Source organism: Camellia sinensis, chromosome 11, assembly GCF_055761805.1.
Source record: "Camellia sinensis isolate YWXY chromosome 11, ASM5576180v1, whole genome shotgun sequence".
Classification (NCBI taxonomy): Eukaryota; Viridiplantae; Streptophyta; class Magnoliopsida; order Ericales; family Theaceae; genus Camellia; species Camellia sinensis.
The window spans coordinates 171,850,082-171,872,306 of NC_138971.1; the positions used below are offsets into that span (position 1 = coordinate 171,850,082).

Below are 22,225 nucleotides of genomic sequence, written 5' to 3' on the forward strand. Positions count from 1 at the left end.
TCTATGGGACATCCCAAGACATCTCCCAGGATATCCCCGGACATCCCTCCGGATATCTGGCCAGTTGAGCATTACAGCAATTTTTTTTTAGTAACTCTTTCATACATACATATATGTATTTGTACTGTTGTAGATTAATTTTCTGTTAAAAGTGAATAAAAAAAATTTGAATAAAATTGAATTGTGTATGGTAAATTATATAGATATTAACAAAATAATATTCTAATTTTTGTTTGACTCTCACATATATAATACTTGATAAATTTTTTGACCATTTATTTGAAAATAACAAAACAATAAATAGCAAATAATTTGTAACAGTAATTATTAAAAATATAAAAATATTTTAACTAAAAAATATTTTTAAAAAATTCAAACCAAATATACAATCAAAAGTTATTTTAAATCAGTAATTGAGTATTCATTTTGAAAAAAAATTTATTGCCTTTGTAATATTATTAATTAAAAAAATTGATTAATGTTATTTTCTGTTAATAATTAATTTTTTTAATTGAATTTTAAAAAGAGTTTGCTTATTAATCAAAATTTTCAATAGAGTTTTGAGTAGTGTTTTTGATTATGAGTTATAACAATTTAAATTAAATTTTCAAAACTCTTTCTAAAACTCATAACCAAACAATTTTCTTATTTCACATGTCACACCAAACATTAAAAACTCAATTCAACACTCAACTCAAAACTCAATTCAAAACTCTTTTCAAAACTCATAATCAAACAAATTTTCTACACTTAAATCATAATTCTAAAACTCACAAACTCAAAATACAACTCTATTCTCAAATCATATTTAGAAAACTCTACCAAACGCTACCTAAAGTTGCCTAAGGGATGTGGGTAAGTTGTGGAGAGAATGTTGCATTTTTTTTTTTGGTTTTATTATGCTTTATGATACAAAAAATATTATGAAATTGGGTTTTGTAGGTATGAGCTCCAGATGCAATATGGATCAATTGGTTGGGTTGTAGGTACGACTCTTAGATATGCACAGGTTGTACGGAATAAGCGAGTGATTGCTTCCATTGGTGATGGTAGCTTCCCGGTAATTATGCATACATTTCAATCTTCATTGTATATAATATAGTTTTGATTTTTGTAAATTCTCCTAATCTTATGAATATTGTATTGGATATACTTCCTACGTTGATGTTTGTATATCTTCATCATATGTCACCTAGCATGCACAATATGAAGGATTATAAACTGAAGGGATTGCAGTAATGGGATTCACTGCTCTGAATTTGTCCTTGTTAACACCTATTTTGGTGAATGCTTGGCGAGTGACAGCACAAGATGTGTCAACAATGTTGAGATGTGAACAGAGGACCATCATCTTCCTTATAAACAATGGGGGATACACCATAGAAGTTGAGATCCATGACGGGCCTTACAATGTAATCAAGAATTGGAACTACATTGGTTTGGTCGATGCAATCCACAATGGTGAAGGCAAGTGCTGGACAGCAAAGGTGAGTTGGGAAACTTAACTGCATTCGCTTTGATGCATTAAATAGGATGATGGCTGATCACAAAAACCATTTCTTTCACTTACTGTTGCAGGTGCTCTACAAGGAAGAGCTCATCGATGCAATTGATACAGCAATGGGTGCTAAGAGTGATTGTTTGTGCTTCATAGAAGTGACTGTTCACAAGGATGACACGAGCAAAGAGCTGCTTGAATGGGGAATTTTTGTTTCTTAGTAGATGTTTTCACAGTACGTGTATGTATAATTAGTTTGAATTGTATCTTTTGTGCCGATTTGTTTTGTAATAACTTTCAACTTACCACTAGGCACTAGTTTTACTTTATTTCATCTTGGAATTGAAATATTTTTGCATATTGAGAAGCATGAATTGATCTAGTATTATGTTTACCTAAATTTAGTCAATATATTGAATATTTTTTATCTTTATAACAAGTATTTTTTTTTAGTTAAATCTCACAGAATTAGCACTATTTTTTTATTAAAAAAAAAAGAAAAGAAAAAACTATAACGGCGTTTTTAAACGCCACTATAGAATACTACCGGTTATATTTTTAAAATAGAAAATATCTATCACGGCATTTTTAAAACATCGCTAAATGTGGTGTGAAGTCATTGTACCGTTATGCAGCACATTTAGTAGCGTTTTAAAAAACGCTGCCTATACTAATATAGCGACGACTGCATCTTCGACGTTTGGTACTAAACGTCACAAAAACAATTAGCAGCATTTTTTAAACGCCACTAAAAGTTTAATTTCCAACAGTGCTTCCAGTGCCCTTGGCGCATGAGTTGAAGTCATGCTTCATTTAATGCTTTAAGTTAGTATCTCAGTTGGACGAGTCCCATTTTAATCATTGCTCTGTTGGATCTAACCTAGACTTCTGGATCTGACATGTGCAGGGTAGAATCCAGTATTGATGTTTCCAGTAATGCAAGTGATGGTAACACACGAGTAAGGAATCTTTCTTATTTTATATTTTAAGTTCTTTTTGTCATTGGGCTTTGTTTGATATGAGGGAACATTATGAGGAGGAAAGTGGGAAGGATAATGGAGTATTGTTAGTTTTGTAGAAACTGAAGGGGAAGGAAAAAGGAAAACTTGAAGGTGAGCAAGTCCATCCTGGCTACCATTTTTCATTTTACCTAGAAGTGGAAAGAGAGGAACAAATGAGAAGATTATCTCTTACTTTTTTGTTTTCCGTCCTTCAAAAACCATGTTATCAATATTTGACATTATGATGGTAAAATGAATGAACATCCCTAAGCTTCCCCTTTCCTTTCCTTAATGCGCAATGAAATAAATGAAACGGACGGAAACAGTTTCCTCCATTTAGCAGGAAAGGGAAAGGGGAAGGGGAAGGGAAATGAGAAGTGAAGTGTAGGCAAATCTCCAGTGTCCTACCATTTTCAATCTACCCAAAAGTGAGTAAAGATGAAAAGGATATGTTTTACTTTCATATTTGGCACACAAACATCTTCATGTCAATATAATGGTAAAATAAAGTAACATAATTAACTTTAACTTTTCTTTCTTTCCTGCTGAACCAAACCAACACGTGAAAGACCTATGTTACCTGGAACGTGGATCGTTCTGGTATGTGAAATGGGAACGGGAACTGGAACATGGTATGCCACATGCTCTAAAATGTGGTACAATAGGGGTAGACTTGTATATATTATACTTAAGAATTTAAGGTATTTCTAGAGTAATTTTTTTTAATTATTAGACCTCCAATAAAATGTAATATTTTCTATGAGTATTATGACCCATTTTTTTTGATTTTTTTTCTTATCAAAACTTAACTCGTCTTAGATTTTAGTTCATTATATTTGATTTTTTTCCTCCTAAGGTAACATTTAAGGACATATATTGAAAAAAAAAAACTTTTGGATCGCTTGGGATCGCTAAATTTACCATTTTGAAATGGAAGTGTACCACGTTTCAAAACGTACGTACCAATACGTAATTCGCTAGGGTATTAGCGTTTTCTGGTAACATAAGTGAAAGACAACATGCTTTCCTTCCTTAATGGAGACAGATTCTTTGTTTAGTTAGAAGGAAAAGGGAAGGGAGTGCAAACATGGCAAGAGAGCATATTCGCCTTGGCCCACCATTTTCAATCTATCAAAAATTGAACGAGGGAAAGCAAATAACGATACCTTCTTTTTTTTGCATGTCTCTTCCAATGACACGTTCATAGTAATACATAAGGGTGAAAAGTTAAAAAAGATAGACCCTTGCCTTCCTCATCCCTTCTGTCTCAACTAGACAAATGGAAGAAAGACTTCCCTTTCTTTTTTCAACCATCTTTCATGCAACTTCTTTCCAGTTATCCATTCCTCTACCAAATGGAGCTACAAGACGTTAAATGTGGAGTTACGAGAAAATATTGTTCTCTTATCTTTCAGGCACAGCAAAGTCTGTGGAAATGTGATTCAATGGGCAAGCTATCCACTAGTACGATTAAGTCCTTGAATATATTTTATTCTGATAATAATATGGAATGCACCTTAGACTGCACAACTAATTGGTCTTGAAAGGAGATGGTGCCTTTAGGGGTCGGCCTTCTGGAATAAAAATCTTGGGCTTATGTTGCCTTTATATTGGTGTTGGCACATAATAATGGAATAGGAGCTTTGTTTACACTCCAGGATAGTAAAGAAGCTGTCTAATTGTGTCTTCAAACTTATTGTTTGCCATTTATTGTTTCTTAAACAGACAACAAAGTAAAAGTGCATAAACAGGCCAGGTCTGTACTTGAAGAGGATGCCAATGTAACTTCCAGGAGAGTTTTGGGATTGATGTGGCTCCTGAAAATGTTACAGGAAAACCAGTAGACTCTCCCAATTGAAAAATAGAAAATAGAGCAACTTGTGTTGCTTCTACTGCTGCTGCAGGGTTGCCTTGTGAAGACTGGAAAAAAGTAGGATGGTCTATTTCATCTGTAGTTGATACCACTGGTTATGCTTTGAACTAACATGTTTCAGGTTGTCCATAGATGCAAGAAACATTTCTTTTCTTGCCCTTCTCTTAAAATAGTTCTACATTGCATAAACCACAGGAGTGGTAAGGGAACACAGAAAATTTTGAATTCAATAGCCAAAATTAGCTGAGAGATTGCCTGTATTAAGACCTAGTTAATAGTGTAGCTTTCTAAAACCATGTTTATAACATTGTAAAGATATTTGAGGGGACTTTGAGTTCGAACATTTCCATATAGAACAGCTTGCAGAGTATAGCAGAGGTGCAATATTATTTTCAAACTCTTATTTGCTTTGTGTCTGTTTCTCCAGGATGAACAACGGCTGAAACGAGAGAAGAGAAAGCACGCTAACAGACAATTTGGCAGGAGGTCTAGGTTAAGAAAGCAGGTATATGGAATTTAAGTTATAATTTCTTTTATTCTTTTAGTTTTCACATTTGTAACTCAGCTTCCCAATTGAATTTGTTATTAGTTCAATCTGTTTTTTTTCTTTTCAGGCTGAAACCGAGGAACTGATGAAGAGATATGAAACCGTGAAAATGGAAAACATAACCCGTTAAATCTGAAATGAAACAATTAATGGAAGGTTCAGAGAAACTTAGGGTTGAGAATGTTGCATTGATGGTACTTTCTATCTTGTAGAATTCTTTTTCATTACTTAGTTTTGGCTGCTTCTTTTCTTTTTTTGGTTTTATTTGGATTGTTTAAGACAGTTCAGCAACACTTGTGTTTCTGAAACTCTAACCAAAGGTGTCATGAGTTGTTTACCTAGAGGATGGTATTTTTTAATGCTAGGATTTGCAGGACACCTTACTAGGAATTGTGAGACACGAAAAGGAGAGAACAACAATAAACAATAATAATAAATTACATGCACACTAGATTTACGTGGTTTACCATAGGGCTACGTCAACAGTCACTGCTGTTTCACTATGGTCAGAAAGAGTTATAAAACAAGATATAGAGATAGTCACCCCTCTAAACTACATTTAGCTAGTGTTAGGGTTACAGGTCACTTGAGGAAATATCAAAAATACCCTTACTATGCAGTTGAGTTGAGTGATTAGATACTGATTAGGATCCATACTAGCCAACACTTAACTCTTCACAAAGCTCACTATTGATGGGTAATGTCTCGCCAGCTTTCAAATGAGTGAAGTGAGGGAGAGAGGTTGTAGAGGTTGGAGCTTATGTGAGTTCGATCTTGCAGGAGAATTTGAATGGCTCAGAAGTTGCACATCTGAAGAGATGGTTTTAGATAATATTGAATCAGATTTAGCTCAGCCTAACTGTAGCGGGGATGGATTTTTGTTAAAAGACTCAAATTCTATCAAGGAAAACAAAAGGAATGTGAGACCCTTGAGAACTCTGTTCTGAGATGAAGTTGCAAATATTTGGATCAAGGGCCCATACTGTTGCCACAAGCTGATTCATATATTTTCTCTTGTACTTTTTGACAAATAGCTTGAAAGCCCCCAATTCACTTGTATGATATGTTTAGTTGGTGACATAGGCACATAGGTAAGAAAGGCGATTAAATTACTTCCGAAAGATCTCTTGAGTTGCATTTTCTAAGTTTTTAACTAATCACGGTGTGGTTAGTTCTTGACTACAAGTATCCCTATAGTGTTATGGGGATTTGAACAGTTACTTCTGACAACAGGTTAAAAGAATGCACCTTTTATTAGCTTAACTTCAAAATTAGAGAAATTTATTTACTTTCATCATCTGTTTATTTTATTGGAGTTTCTTGTAAATGCTTACTGTTATTGAAATTTGCAGAAATTTGTGCTTTAAAAAAAAAAAATCATTGCCAACGAGCAAAACTCGGTAAAAAATATTATTCTATGCATGATATCTGCTTAGGGTTCAAACTATCTATGCAGGTCTGAGCTCAATGTGGTTACAAGATTTGTAAATAATTTGAATGTTTATGTAAATGAAAATCAGTTATATTTTACTTTCTTTATAGATTCAATGTCATTTCTCATAGCTTTGGGGTTCTTTCTTATTTTGCTTTGACATGTAAATTATTACTCAAAGAATTGGCAAAAGTGCCAAAATTGCCCCTTGATTAGATTTTTTAATCATTATATAAGGGCAATTTTGGTAATTTTCATAAAATTGTCTAGGAAATAATTAGAGGTGCCATACAATAGTCACCTAAAATGCAACCCTCTTATATTTTTTGAGTAATTATTCTATTTTTTCAAAACATGAGTTTATAATGAATAAATAATAAAATATTTTTAAGGGAATACGATCTTGTAATATTTTAGACTCCTGATAATTTTTTGTTTACCAACTCTTGAGAAAAAGTTTGAAATTGGCTGCTTGTAATCGAGGTCCTATTATATTTGAGAGATTAGTCTCCATTACAAAATTGTGGGATCTAGAACTCAAGGCTCAATTGATGGTAAATGAACTTTTAATTGGCAAAAACAAAAGAGAGCAAGTATACCATGAGATTGATCTCATAATACTTCTTATGAGCTCGCCCTTGATTGCACCACATCACTATCATCTACGGGTGTGCACTAGTTGATTCAGCTTGTTTATTTTAATTTATTTTAAAAAAATTAGGATGATAAATTTATTAAGAAATTTTCTTTCAAATACTTTTATTTCAATTATTTCATAACATATTCTTGTATTTTAATAAGTCTTATTATTTGGACATTTGATCTACCATATCTTATTTATCATATTTAAGGTATTTTATAAATAATTTTACCTTTTTAAATATTTTTTAAACCTTAGCAACATGGTGTGTAGTATTTTGGACTATTTTGTGTTTTTTGTATATTAAACTTTAGAAATTTAAAATTTTTGTACATATTTTTTTTAATGAAATTTATATTTTTCAAATCTAATTAACAAAATCTATCATATAAAATCTCAATTGAATATGTAATTTTATAAAATAAATAAATAAATAAATTTTTCAGTGTGAATGCTTACATTGACAATATGAATGTTCATATTATGAAACATTTACATTGATATTATGAACATTAATTGGTGTTTCATCCTATCATTATTAGGGATATTATGATAATTATGTCCCTTGTAGAATTTATTAAAATATAATAAAATAATTTAAATTAAATGAAACATAAGAAGATGAAAAGGGAATTATTAATAAATGCCCCATTGATATTTAATTTTATATGAAATTATAAATATTATATATTAGTTTAATTATATCTATATAATTTACTTAATTTTATTTGGATAAATTACAAATACACCCTCTGAGGTTTGCTTAAAATACAAATTGCTCCCTGTGATTTGGAAAATTACAAATACCTCCCTGTTATAATTTTTTATTTAACAGAATTAACTGAAAAAATAAAATTTCTAACTGTTCTCCTATAAAATAATAAAATTATCTGAATTATTAATTTAAATAAAATTTTAACATCATTAAAAATTATTAACTAACTTGATGATTTATTAATAAAAGGACTTATTTGTTATGAAATTAAAAAAAAAAAAAAGAACTTTAAGAGCATATTGCAATTTTTAAAACTACCGGGATAATTCGTAATTTAAATCAACTTCAGGGAATACATTTATAATTTACCTATTTTATTTTTATAATATATATTTTTTATTATGGAATTTGTTGATGGATGAGATTGTAGAGATTTTTAGACTTGTAGCCTAGCCAATCTAGACTTTTACTCGAGATATTTTTGTATTTTTACACTTTGGAAACTCTTGAAAAAGTCACATCTTTTTTATTAATTTTTTTTTTGTTTTTAGTGGCTTTTCTCAAAATTATATTTATATATATATATATATTTATTTATTTTTTCTATTTGTCTTGTGTAGATGAATTTAAAAAGTTAAAAAAAAAAGAAAAAAGCTAAGATTAGCCCAAAAAGACTACTATTTTTGGCCTCTTTTTTTTTTGAATTTTTGTAAAAAAATTTAATCTCTTAATTCGTCTCGTCGAACTAAATCTAGAAATTTAAATTTTTTAATTTGTTAATAAAGTCACTGAAGATAAAAATAAGTATATATAAAAAAATAAAAAAACTAGTAAACAAGTAAAGGGCTGTTTGGAAAGTTCCAAATTAATATACTTTTTGACTTTTTACGAAAATATTTGAAATGTAGGTTGGGGTTAAAATGATATGATAGAGAAATAACACATGCCAAACAATACCTAAATCTTAAATACCCACTTAAACTTAGTCCACATCCAATCCAAATTTAACCCAACTCAATGTTTGTTCAGCATTACTACTATCGGCCTTGGATCAAAACCATTTGGGTCAAATAAAAAAGAATGTTGATATTTGAGGACTCTCATTTAATAATATTCAATCAAATTTTAAAGGTTAAAATTTTATCATAGAATATAATGTCTCGTTTGATATGAGTATGGTGTGCCTCGTTCGAGGGCAAATTGTTTAATATTTTTAGAGTATCACATATTTATATTTTCTAATCAATTATCATTTAATATATTTTTTTATATTTCTCAATCACTCAACATGATACCCCATCTACCCACTTTTTCCACTAATCATAATACTATGTGTTAGACTTATTTATTTTAATGATTTATTTAATTATGTTTTAATTTATTTGGAAGAAAAAAATAGAATCAAAATTTATTTTGATAATTTATTTGAAAGAAAAAAATAGAATCAACATTTATTTTGATGATTTTATGTTTTAATAAAATCAAAATTTATTTTGTCCCATTATTTCTCACCTAAACCTTTATTCTAAATGTTGTTAGAATGTATTTAATATTTGATTAAATCAGGAGTTCAAACAGCCCAAAACAGAGGTTTAAACAGCTCAACACAACAGCAGTTCAAAAGGTTCAAGTGGAAGATATTTAAATTTGTAATGATGGAGTGGAAGATATTCAAATTGGTAATAATGGAAGTACAACGGCCAGAAATTCAAATTGGTAATGATGGAAGTACAACGGCTATAAACGACTATAAATTTAAATGACTACAACGGCTATAATTTTCATTATATATACCAAAGCCTTTAATGTAAACAAGTTACAAAAAATTGAAAATATTCTTTGATCTATAATCACTCACATCTATTCTCAGAAATTATACACTGAGCCTTATAGCTTTAAGCCCATCTTTCCTGTGTGAGGTTTATAGAAAAACCAAAGCTTTATTTTTATATCTATCTATGAGAGATAATTCTTGTAGTTTTCCGTGAAAGCAAAAACCCCTTCTTTTCAACCTTGTAAGAGTGCAGTACACTCAGTGTTCTTGACTTAGAAAGTCAGTGTAAAATCATTGCTCAATCTGTGAAAAGGTTGCTAGCACCCTGTGAAGCTAGAGTATAGTGGAAAATCTCAAGTGAAACTTGAGAAGTGGATGTAGGCTGAGTTGACGTGGAACCACTATAAATTTGTTTCTCTCTCTCTCTCTCTCTTATCTCTTTATTTTATTTTAAATTGCTATAGCTATATTTCACATTTTTACTGTGCTAAAATCATTAACTAACATAGTTGTTAAGACACTTGTTTTAATTATTTTTATTTAATTAATTATATTTATCTATTGTGCTAGTCATAATTTTTATTAGGGTATTGTTAATTTTAATTATAAAAACCTAATTCATCCCCCTTCTTAGATTGTCTTTTGAGTAACACTATGAAATATCACGTGTCCATATTCTGAAATTACTGAATAATTATCCTTGTTCGAGATCATATAAAGCTATAAAGTCAACTTTCTTCCCAATAAAAAAACAAATTAATTAAATATTGAAATATTTAATAATTTTGCATCAAATCCTGGATCAAATTATCAAAAAACTCACAAGAGAGAATATTAAAATTCTCAATAGTTCAATTGGGGTCTCTATCTCTTTTGAATATATTAATATAACTAACAAGATACTTTACATTTGTTTATAGTCATAATCTGTAGCGCCCTCAAAAATACATAGAAACCTACATTCTTGACATGCATAAACATAAGAGAATAAAACATATTTCCATATACCAGAGTATTCATTACAAAAGTATTACATGTTGACAACAAAAGTAAATGCCTTACGGGCTTACAACTTTTCAAGCTAACACTTGGTTACAAAAAGAGAGTACTAACTCAAATACACTTTAAGCCCTTGGCTTAAATTTACATGTAATACCAAAAACTAACAAAAACAACCAAAAGAGTCTTCAACTCCCGAACCATTCAAGCTATGTCCTTGGAGGTGACATATCACTTGAACCTGAAAATGATGTCTCATAAAGTATGAGCCAAAGCCCAGTAGAGATATACTAAACCAATTATGAGCAATTACTAAAACATTAGCATTTGACAAATGATTAACACTTGTAAATCAACTTACAACACATTCCAGTTCTATGACAATTGCGTCTGTGTTTCATTCCACTTTCCTTTACTTATCCAATTTACATACATAAACCTGGCTCATTATTTAGCCAAACAATTAAACAAGACTACAACTCATGTTAAGACACTTCCATTATTCACAATTCACATGAGACTACAACTCATATTAAAACACTTCCATACTTCAATTATCTACATTATGCAAACATAATTAAGATTTCGAGACTTTCACCCTGGACACTCTGGCCAACTTAGTTATCAATGGAGTCCGTCTCCTATCTCCTCCAAAACAAGTTTGAGAGTGCATTCTCTATCTCCTCTCAAACCATGGAGTACATCCCCTATTTCCTCCCCAACAATACACATATACAATGTGTTTAAACACTTATCATATACAATGATCAATCAATACACATATTCGATGTATTATTCCAACCATCATATACAATCACATAACACATTTGATTAGTTTTAGTTTTTCCTAATCAACATACAGTGTCTATAACAATCAAGACTATCCTCCACCGATAGCCCAAAGCAATTATCTCTAAACAGGTAATAAATTTATCAAACAGATAAAATATCAACATTTTCAGAGGTGAGTGATTAATTAATCCAACTACACCATTTTATCCCACAATTTCCCAATTTCATGATTTTCAACTCAATTTCACAATTTTCCAAATTAATTATTTGAATTAATTATTCAACATAATTAGGGCATTATCTCCCTTTTTCAAATATCAACCCTAAGGTTCAATTTCATCAATTTAACAACAATAATCCCATTTTCCAAGGTCTCGCATACACATGGAGTTTATTATTTGAAAACCCCCTTTTTATAACTTTAAATCAAACCCTAACTTTCTCAAAATTACCAAACAACACCATCTAATCAAAATGACTAAAATTTATGTTAAAACCCATAAAATGGAGTAGGATATCCCTACCTCAAAAGCAAGGACCCAAAGGAGATGATGAGAAACTCGAATGTGCTCCAAACCCAATGATTTTCGGATCCAAATGAAGATCAAGCCAAGCTCCACGCTTTATATAAAGGAGCTAAGGTAGAAGATCACTAGAGATAGATGATTTCGTAGAGAGAAGTTGTATTCTAGAGAGAGGAGCTCTCAAATGAGGGTTTTAAAAATTTAGAGAGAGAGAGAGTGGGTCGAAAAAGTGATTTAAAATGACACAGTCGCGATCTAATATACGTATAGTCCATTCAAGCGGAGAATAGGACGCTCGAGCATAAGATACAAAAACTAAACCCGTTCGAGCGCCAAGGCACAACAGCAAAGCACTACCCGCTCGAGCGCAAACAGGCCCACTCGAGCGTAGAATACACTCCTCCAGTACTTTTACAGACTCCGAACACCCGCTCAAGCGCAAGATACCCGCTCAAGCTCAGACCCACTTGAGCGTAAGGAACGTTGCTCGAGCGTGAAAAACACCTCTGTAATATTTTTGCAGACGCACAAAATGCTAAAAGGATGCAAACTCCGCTCGAGTGCAATAAGACTCGCTCGAGCGGATCATCAAAAATCTGGGAAACAAGATTAGAGACCTAAGCTCAACCAACTTGTTCAAACACACGCCCAAGACATTTCTAAACTCAAATACAAAGAATTAAAGGACGAAAAGAAATATATACAACAACAGACATCTACGGAACCGAGTCCGGAATACAATAACCACTGGAGGGAAAACCGAGATCGCTATATAATCGAAAAATTTAGGAGGTAAGGCAAGATTTTTTTTCACTGCAGAATATATATATATATATATATATATACATATTGAGATTAAGGCTTCTTTTGAAAAATTAGTTAAAAGCTATTTTATTTTTATTTTTTTTGAAAAAAACATGTAAAAAAAAAGAAGAAATAATGTGACCAAAAGTAAGTTAAAACTTTTAACCAAGTTTCCAAATTATTAAAAGCCAAAATTTCACTTCTAACCAAGTTCCCAAATTAAGTCTAAGTGTGGATAGAATTGGATAGAGAAAATATTATGGAAATAAAAGTTGAGAAGTTCATTTTTGTACACCACCAATCCACTCACTTCACATTATTACTATTATTGTTTTATCATTTTGTCCTTCAAGCAAATTATCATCTAGAATAAAAAGTACACCTTTCGCTTTCTTTTTTGTGTGTGTGGATAATTGGATATCTAGACGCCTTTCTCTTTCCACTGTTGATCTCAAATATCGTGACCTCCCCCTTTAGTCACTTACCATTGTTAATCACCAACCACCATGATAAACCCCATCATCATCTAGAAAAAAAACAAGGGATTAGTGAAGGTGAAGGGCTAGGTTTTCACATTTGAAAGGGGAGGTGGAGCACAATAGAGATGAGGTTGGAGAAGGGGTAATTGCAAAAGAAAAGAGTGATGTATGTAAGGACGTTGGGAAAAGAAAGGATTGGACTAAGGTTGGAAGGCACTTCGAAAGGAGAAGATAGAGAGAAGGGGGTTGGAAAGGGTGTCGACATTGATACGAGTAGCAGGTGGTGGTTAACGGGATTTGGTTTAGTTTTAGAATTTGATGGATGAAGGTGATGGTATTATAGGGATTAAGTGGTAAGAATTGAGTAAAAATAAAAAATAAAATTATGTATCAAATAATGGTGTAAATTGAGATAAAATGATATATATAAATAAAAGTTATCAAAAGTTGAAATAAATATTGAATATAATAGTTAACAAGATTGAAAATTTTAAAGTTATGGTAGTGTGATGGTATTATGGTAATGAAAATTACATAATTACATAATTAAATTAATCAGAGATAAAAATTGTCCATTTAATTTTATTTATTGATCAGTGACTATTGCTCTCAACAATTATTGAAAAAATTAGAAGACAGTAGAGAAATGAAAAAATTATTTACCAAAAGGTGAGATGTAATTTTTACTGTAATTTCTTTACACATAAAAAATTACACACCCCATATATTTATAAGTATTTTTAATATTCTACATTCATTTATAATTTTTCATAATTTATTCCAAAAGCTTAACTCTTTCTCTTGGCAAAACTATCCGACTTAGTTCTATTTAATTCAATCCAATTTAGTAAAACATATTTGGGGAGACCATTGTTAAATTATAGAGTTAAGAAAATCAAAACTCTCCACATTAAAATAAAATATAAAATTATATCATAAAAATGATTTTTAATTTTTTTTTTGTTTTTAGTGAAATTTTTAAATATTTCAAAAAAATTTGCTTCCTAACTTATGTAGACTTAAAAAATAAAATATTTGTAAAGAAATTTTTTAAAAAATTGTATTTAGTGATTTTTTAAAATTATGTTCATATATTTTTTTTTACTTTTTAGGTGTATTTAAATTAAATAAATTTTAAAAGTAAAAAAAAGGACTTAAAATAGTTCAGAAAGCCCACTGAATTACATAATAGCGCAACAATCAGTTTCCAAACAGAATAAAAATTTAACATTGGAATTTTTATTGAAATATTTGCTTAAATCAGTGCGTAAAAACTTTAATCATGAGTGGAGGATATAATTTATAAGTATTATAGAACTTTTTTTAAAAAAAATCAAACTATTTTAGCTTAATTTGTGATTTTTTTGGGATTAAAACTCATTTGAAATTGATTTGAATAATAAACAAACTAAACTTTTAATATATTTTTTAAGCTCGTTAAGTTTTAATTGTTTGGAAAATTTTAAATAAATTATATTTTATTCATTTTTTTTTTTAGTGATTTTTTTTTTAAAAAAAAATTGTGTCAATTTTTTATTTTTCTAATCTACCTTGTCTAGATGAATCTAAAGGTAAAATTATTATTTTTTTAAATCAAAATCTAAACTGGTAAAAGTTACACCATAATATCACAATCAACTAAAAATCATAATAATAGACATAAATACAAAAAAATAAAATAAAATAAAAATAAAAATTTAGAACACTTTGCTATTGATTGGCCTTCTTCTACCGGATAATAGCTTTGAGAGCATTTCCAATTTTCTTGACATTTCTGGTCAACATCTTCACGTTAGCAAAGAACCCTTCTTGCCTGTACGGCACAACAACCGCCTCCGATCTCTCTCTTGCACCACCGTCACTCCTCCTTCGGCCACCATCGGCTTCACTCTTCCAGAGACGCTGTAGGTTCCTGTTGGAAAAAATGGTTTAATATAGGCATATTTTTGAAGCCAAAATTGAGTAGGCCCCAAACATCTTTTTGGGGTGGGTCCGAAGAGGTGATGTGTTCCTTGTCGCGTGGCAAGTCACACGGTGAAGACGGAACGTCAAAACCATTTATGAGTGAATGGGAAGTTGATGTCGTTTTCGGGTCTAACATTAATTTTTTAGATAAAATTCTTTTGAATTTTTTCAATAAGAAATTATTGTGGGAATTTAATTTAAATCTAAATTCAAATTTTTGGGTTACTAAAGTGGTTTCCTAAAATTTGTCAAATAGATTAATATTTATATTCCAAACAGGTTTTATTAAATCTATTATACTATTGGCTTTATTTGATTATCTAGTCTAATAGTTTAATAATATTTATATTCCAACAGTTTAGAATTTAGTCTCATTTGGCTACTTCTTCAAATTGTTTGGAAGATATATAATTGTTCCTGTACAACGGGCTGAAATATATTGAAACAGTTGCAAATTGTTTGAATTTTGAATGACATCTGTTCATTTCAAATATCATCTGTTCACTTCTTTATGTACCTATTCGGGTCTATTAATACAAGACTTGTCCATCAAATGTGGGGTGAATAAAAACATCCAGAAAAATTCTTCGGACAGATTGAAATCTGCACAGTTGCAGATCTGTCCAGTTCCCAATCTGTATCTGTCCTATAACAGTTTCATATCTGTTTGGCAGTTTACACGCCTGTTGGGACAGAATTTTGTGCCTATAAATACCATCATTCCAGCAGTGTTTTTGGTTCGAAAAAACAGTCTGCAGATTGTCTAAATTGCTGTCCACATTTTATTTGTGCATTGTTCTCCATTTTAGTTTTAGAATAAAATTCAGAGAGTTAGAACACAGGTTTGGTTCGCCGAACAAATTGTTTGGAGTACTACTACAATTTGTGAAGATCATAGTATCCTGGAAGATAGACGCCACTCAACCGTAAATACCGTAGCGGGGCGAATCTGTCTTAAGGATAGAGTGTCACACACTCGACTTGGTCTTTATTTTTAATTCGGTTCGATAATTAAATTCGGTATGTTATTTATTTATTTTGTTTGAATTATTTCAAGTTATTTTATTTACACAGAAGATTGTTCCAACAATCTTAAGACATATTCGAATTATTCTGTTTACAGAATTTTTCGTTTGTTTCCTTTTTCATTCTTCGTTTATAAAAAGAAAATTATTTTCTGTGGATTTACAAAATTATATTCTTGTTGGAAAAATAAATAGTGATTATATGCTATTTGACAGATAGTAGTAATAAACTGTCTATTTTCTTTGACAACTAGTAGTACGATACTGGTGTCATTAACAATTCAGAATATATTTTTGTGAAATTTTGTCAGAAAATTAATTTTGGTTTTTAGAAATTATTTTCTGAGTTTTCATTAATTAAAATTCTGTTACAGTATTTTAATTATTGGAGTGTTACAAGAGATTTAAGTTTCTGTGTGAAATTAATTTGGTTAAATAATTTTTTTTATTTCTAAATTAATTGGAAAATAAAAGTTATATTCTTATTTCTTTTATTTTACAGAATTTAATTTCTTGTGTGGAATTAATTTGGTTAAATTAAATTTTATTTTATTTCCAAATTAATTGAAAAATAAAAGTTATTTTCTTATTTCTTTTATTTTTACAGAATTTAATTTCACGTGTGGAATTAATTTGGTTGAATAAAATTTTATTTTATTTCCAAATTAATTGAAAAATAAAAGTTATATTCTTATTTCTTTATTTTACAGAATTTAATTTTCTATGTGGAATTAATTTGTTTAAATAAAATTTTATTTTATTTTTAAATTAATTGGAAAATAAAAGTTACATTCTTGTTTCTTTTATTTTTACAGAATTTCATTCTGTGAATTTGGATTAGTTTTCTCTGTGGAATTAATTTGGTTAAATAAAATTTTATTTTATTTTATTTTCAAATTAATTGAAAATAAAAGTTACATTTTGTTTGTTTCTTTTATTTTAACAGAATTTATTTATGTAGTTTTGGTTTAATTTGTTTAAATAAAATTTTATTTTATTTTCAAATTAATTGGAAATAAAAGTTACAATTCTTGTTTTTTTTTTTTTACAGAATTTAAAATTCTGTGTTCTTTGGATTAAATTTTTTGTGTAGTATAAAATTCTAATTATAATTTTATTTTATAATTTAGAATTTATGGCTACTAAAACTGGTCAAACTTATGTTCAAACCAGTACTGGTATGGTGATTGCCATTACGCCAACCTCTCCTTATGTTGGGACTGTGCCAGTGAATCATGGTAGAAAACCAAAGAAGGTCTTAGGAACAGTTTTTAGAAGATGGCAGAAGAGAAAGCTATCTAAAGGAGAGGAAACTAAGAAGTACAAGTTTAACGGCATATGTAACATTTGTAACAAAGAGGGACATCGGGCAAAAGATTGCCATTACCAATGTAAAGGCAAAGAAAGATCAAGTAAGAAGGCTGCTAAAGCCAAAATGACCGAAATGGATAAAATTTCCAGTGGTGTAGATGTCATAAATCTTTCTGCAGTTGTTTTCGAGGCATATCTTGTCGGAAATCCTAAAGAATGGTGGGTGGACACTGGTGCTACTCGTCATATCTGTGCCGACAAAAAGATGTTCACATCTTATTCTATAGTGGACAATGGTGAACAACTTTTTATGGGCAACTCCTCAACTTCCAAAGTTGAAGGACAAGGAAAGATTGTACTAAAGATGACATCAGGAGAGGAACTCACTCTCAACAATGTGTTGCATGTACCGGACATTCGCAAGAATTTAGTTTCCGGATCTTTGTTGAGCAAGAATGGGTTTAGGCTAGTTTTTGAAAGTGACAAGTTTGTACTTACCAAAAACGGGATGTATGTAGGAAAAGGTTACATGTCTAATGGCCTTTTCAAGATGAATGTAATGACTGTTGTACCCTCAGTTATTAATAATAATACATCTTCTTCTTACTTGCTTGAGTCTTCAAATTTATGGCATAGTAGACTAAGACATGTTAATTATGGATCTTTGCGTAGATTAATTAATATGGAATGTTTACCTAAATTTAACATTGATTCAAATTATAAATGTGAAATTTGCGTTGAGGCAAAATTATCTAAAACTCCTTTTCATTCAATTGAAAGAAGTACGAAACCACTTGAATTAATTCATAGTGACATTTGTGATTTTAAATCAATTCAAACTAGAGGTGGGAAAAAGTGTTTTATCACTTTTATAGATGACTATACTAGATATAGTTATGTTTATTTAATTCGAATCAAATATGAAGCTTTAGAAACTTTCATTCAATATAAGAATGAAGTTGAAAATCAACTTGGTAAGAAAATCAAAAAACTTAGAAGTGATAGAGGTGGTGAATATGAATCACCTTTTGGTGAATTTTGTAAAGAACATGGAATAATTCATCAAACCACCGCTCCTTACTCACCTCAGCAAAATGGAATTGCTGAAAGGAAAAATAAGACTTTAAAAGAAATGATGAATGCCATGTTAATAAGTTCTGGATTACCTCAGAACTTGTGGGAGGAAGCAATACTTTCTGCAAATTATATTTTAAATAAAGTACCCCGAAAGAAAGTGAATCAAACACCTTATGAATTGGCATGGAAGAGTACCATCCGACAAATACTTAAAAGTGTGGGGGTGTTTGGCTAAAGTGGCTATTCCTAGTCCTAAAAAGACTAAGATAGGTCCTAAGACCATTGATTGCATTTTCATTGGTTATACCAAGAATAGTAGTGCATATTGGTTTTTGATTCATAAATCAGAACATTCTGAAATGCATGTAAATACTATTATTGAGTCAAGGAATGCATCATTATTTGAACATGTATTTCCAAATAAGATTGGACAAGAGACTAGTAATAATAAAAGATCTCATGATGCTATTACTAGTCAAGATCAAGAACATGATCAAGAACAAGAGTAAGAGTTAGACCAAAATGAGGAAGAGGAACCTAGGCGTAGTAAACGTGCTAGAACCTCAAAATAATTTGGTCCAGATTTCCTAACATATTTGTTAGAAAATGAGCCTTTAACTTTTAAAGAGGCTATATCCAGTCCTGAAGCTCCTTTATGGAAAGAAGCTGTCAACAGTGAAGTTGAATCCATCTTGCAAAATCACACTTCGGAATTAGTGGACTTGCTACCAGGTTGTAAACCTCTTGGGTACAAGTGGATTTTCAAAAGAAAATTGAAAGTAGATGGATCAATTGACAAATACAAGGCAAGACTTGTGGTCAAAGGTTTTAGACAAAAAGAAGGTCTTGATTACTTTGATACATACTCACCGGTTACTAGAATAACATCTATTAGAATGCTAATTGCTATTGCATCTCTATACAATCTAGAAATTCATCAAATGGATGTGAAAACCGCTTTCTTAAATGGTGAGTTAAATGAAGAAATTTACATGGAACAACCAGAAGGGTTTTCTGTTCCAGGGAAAGAAAAGAAAGTATATAAATTGGTTAAATCATTATATGGTTTAAAACAAGCGCCAAAGCAATGACATGGGAAATTTGACAAGGCAATGATGTCAATGGATTTAAAATTAATGAGTGTGACAAATGTATTTATATTAAAAACACAGATAAATGTTATGTCATTGTATGTCTTTATGTAGATGATATGCTCATCATTGGTAGTAATAATGACATGATTAAAACTACCAAGAAAATGTTGAATAAACATTTTTGACATGAAAGACATGGGCATTGCTGATGTAATTCTTTGTATGAAAATTACCAAAACATCAGAAGGATATGCTTTGTCACAATCTCATTACATTGAGAAAATACTTGACAAATTCAGCAAAGATGATGATCATCTTGTTAGAACACCTGTAGATATTAATTTGTATCTTTCTAAGAGTGTACAGGAAAGTATTTCTCAATTAGAGTATGCCCAAATTATTGGAAGCTTAATGTACTTGATGAACTGCACTCGCCCAGATATAGCTTATGCAGTAAGTAAATTAAGTAGATATACGAGTAATCCGGGAGTAGAACGCTGGAAAGCAATTATAAGGGTTCTAAGATATCTTCGATTTACTCGTAACATTGGGCTGAATTATACTAGATATCCAACAGTACTTGAAGGATATTGCGATGCAAATTGGATATCAGATACTAGAGACTCGAAGTCCACCAGTGGATATGTCTTTACTCTTGGTGGGGCGGCTGTATCTTGGAAATCTTCCAAACAGACTTGTATTGCTAGGTCTACTATGGAATCAGAATTAATAGCTTTAGACAAAGCTAGGGAAGAGGCAGAATGGCTTCGTCACTTCCTTGAAGATATTCCAATATGGCCAAAACCGGTGCCTGCTATATGCATACATTGCGATAGTCAATCAGCTATAGGTAGAGCACAAAGTCATATGTATAACAGTAAGTCACGACACATTCGTCGTCGACATAACACCGTGAGACAACTACTCTCTAATGGAATTATTTCCATAGAATATGTTAAGTCTAAAGACAACATAGCGGATCCACTAACCAAAGGGTTAGCAAGAGAGTTAGTTGAGAATTCATCGAGGGGAATGGGACTTAAGCCTATTAAATAAGAGTTACTACAACGGCAACCCAACCTAGTTGACTGGAGATCCCAAGATCTAGGTTCAAAGGGACAACCGAGTTGTGATTGACTTAGAAGGATCACTGGGGAGTCTAACTCCTACCCATTTCTATGATGAAATAGTGATGTCTGCAGCGTTTTAGGTTAAGTAAAACTTTTAATGATTTTTATATCTAGGTTAACCTAGTGGAGTATAGCAGGATACTCTTCATAAGAATCACCTATGTTAGTGTGAATTGGGCCGGTTCTATGAGATTTGTGAAGGGTTACAATTCTTTAGAGCACTCATGAAAGACCAGGTTGTTCAGGGCCAAAATGAACACAATAGTGAGAGCTAAACTGTGTCTAGGGATATACTGTGTGAGTTCTATTGTCTTGGTTTACACAAACGACTGATCAGTTCAAGACATCATGTTCACTGGTTAGCTAGTAAATCCAATAGTGTCTCACAAGGGAAGGTTCAAAGCCAAAAGCTACCTATCCTTTGCAGAATATTTTCAATTTCTGTATTCTCTGTATTTAGATCATGCTGTTGCATTTTCTCTCCGTCAAATTCCATTCATGTGGAGGATTGTTGGAAAAAATGGTTTAATATAGGCATATTTTTGAAGCCAAAATTGAGTGGGCCCCAAACATCTTTTTGGGGTGGGTCCGAAGAGGTGATGTGTTCCTTGCCGCGTGACAAGTCACACGGTGAAGACGGAACGTCAAAACCATTTATGAGTGAATAGGAAGTTGATGTCGTTTTCGGGTCTAACATTAATTTTTTAGATAAAATTCTTTTGAATTTTTTCAATAAAAAATTATTGTGGGAATTTAATTTAAATCTAAATTCAAATTTTTGGGTTACTAAAGTGGTTTCCTAAAATTTGTCAAATAGATTAATATTTATATTCCAAACAAGTTTTTTTAAATCTATTATACTATTGGCTTTATTTGATTATCTAGTCTAATAGTTTAATAATATTTATATTCCAACAGTTTAGAATTTAGTCTCATTTGGCTACTTCTTCAAATTGTTTGGAAGATATATAATTGTTCCTGTACAACGGGCTGAAATATATTGAAACAGTTGCAAATTGTTTGAATTTTGAATGACATCTGTTCATTTCAAATATCATTTGTTCACTTCTTTATGTACCTGTTCGGGTCTATTAATACAAGACTTGTTCCATCAAATGTGGGGTGAATAAAAACATCCAGAAAAATTCTTCGGATAGATTGAAATCTGCACAGTTGCAGATCTGTCCAGTTCCTAATCTGTATCTGTCCTATAATAGTTTTATATCTGTTTGGCAGTTTACACGCCTGTTGGGACAGAATTTTGTGCCTATAAATACCATCATTCCAGCAGTGTTTTGGTTCGAAAAAACAGTCTGCAGATTGTCTAAATTGCTGTCCACATTTTATTTGTGCATTATTCTCCATTTTAGTTTTAGAATAAAATTCAGAGAGTTAGAACACAGGTTTGGTTTGCCGAACAAATTGTTTGGAATACTACTACAATTTGTGAAGATCATTGTATCCTGGGAGATAGACGCCACTCAACCGTAAGTACCGTAGCGGGGCGAATCTGTCTTAAGGACAGAGTGTCACACACTCGACTTG

At 31.1% G+C, this 22,225-nt stretch overlaps 1 protein-coding gene across 1 annotated transcript; it reads left to right on the top strand.

Annotated features, from left to right (window-relative positions):
• The first annotated feature begins 3 nt into the window (after nucleotides 1–3).
• Nucleotides 4–1,902, top strand: LOC114313400 (pyruvate decarboxylase 2-like). Its single transcript, XM_082895670.1, has 5 exons — nucleotides 4–76; nucleotides 813–855; nucleotides 943–1,057; nucleotides 1,296–1,487; nucleotides 1,579–1,902. Exons 1-5 carry the CDS (start codon nucleotides 4–6, stop codon nucleotides 1,717–1,719), a joined length of 564 nt encoding a protein of 187 aa, XP_082751796.1. The 3' UTR covers nucleotides 1,720–1,902.
• Nucleotides 1,903–22,225: the final 20,323 nt, after the last annotated feature.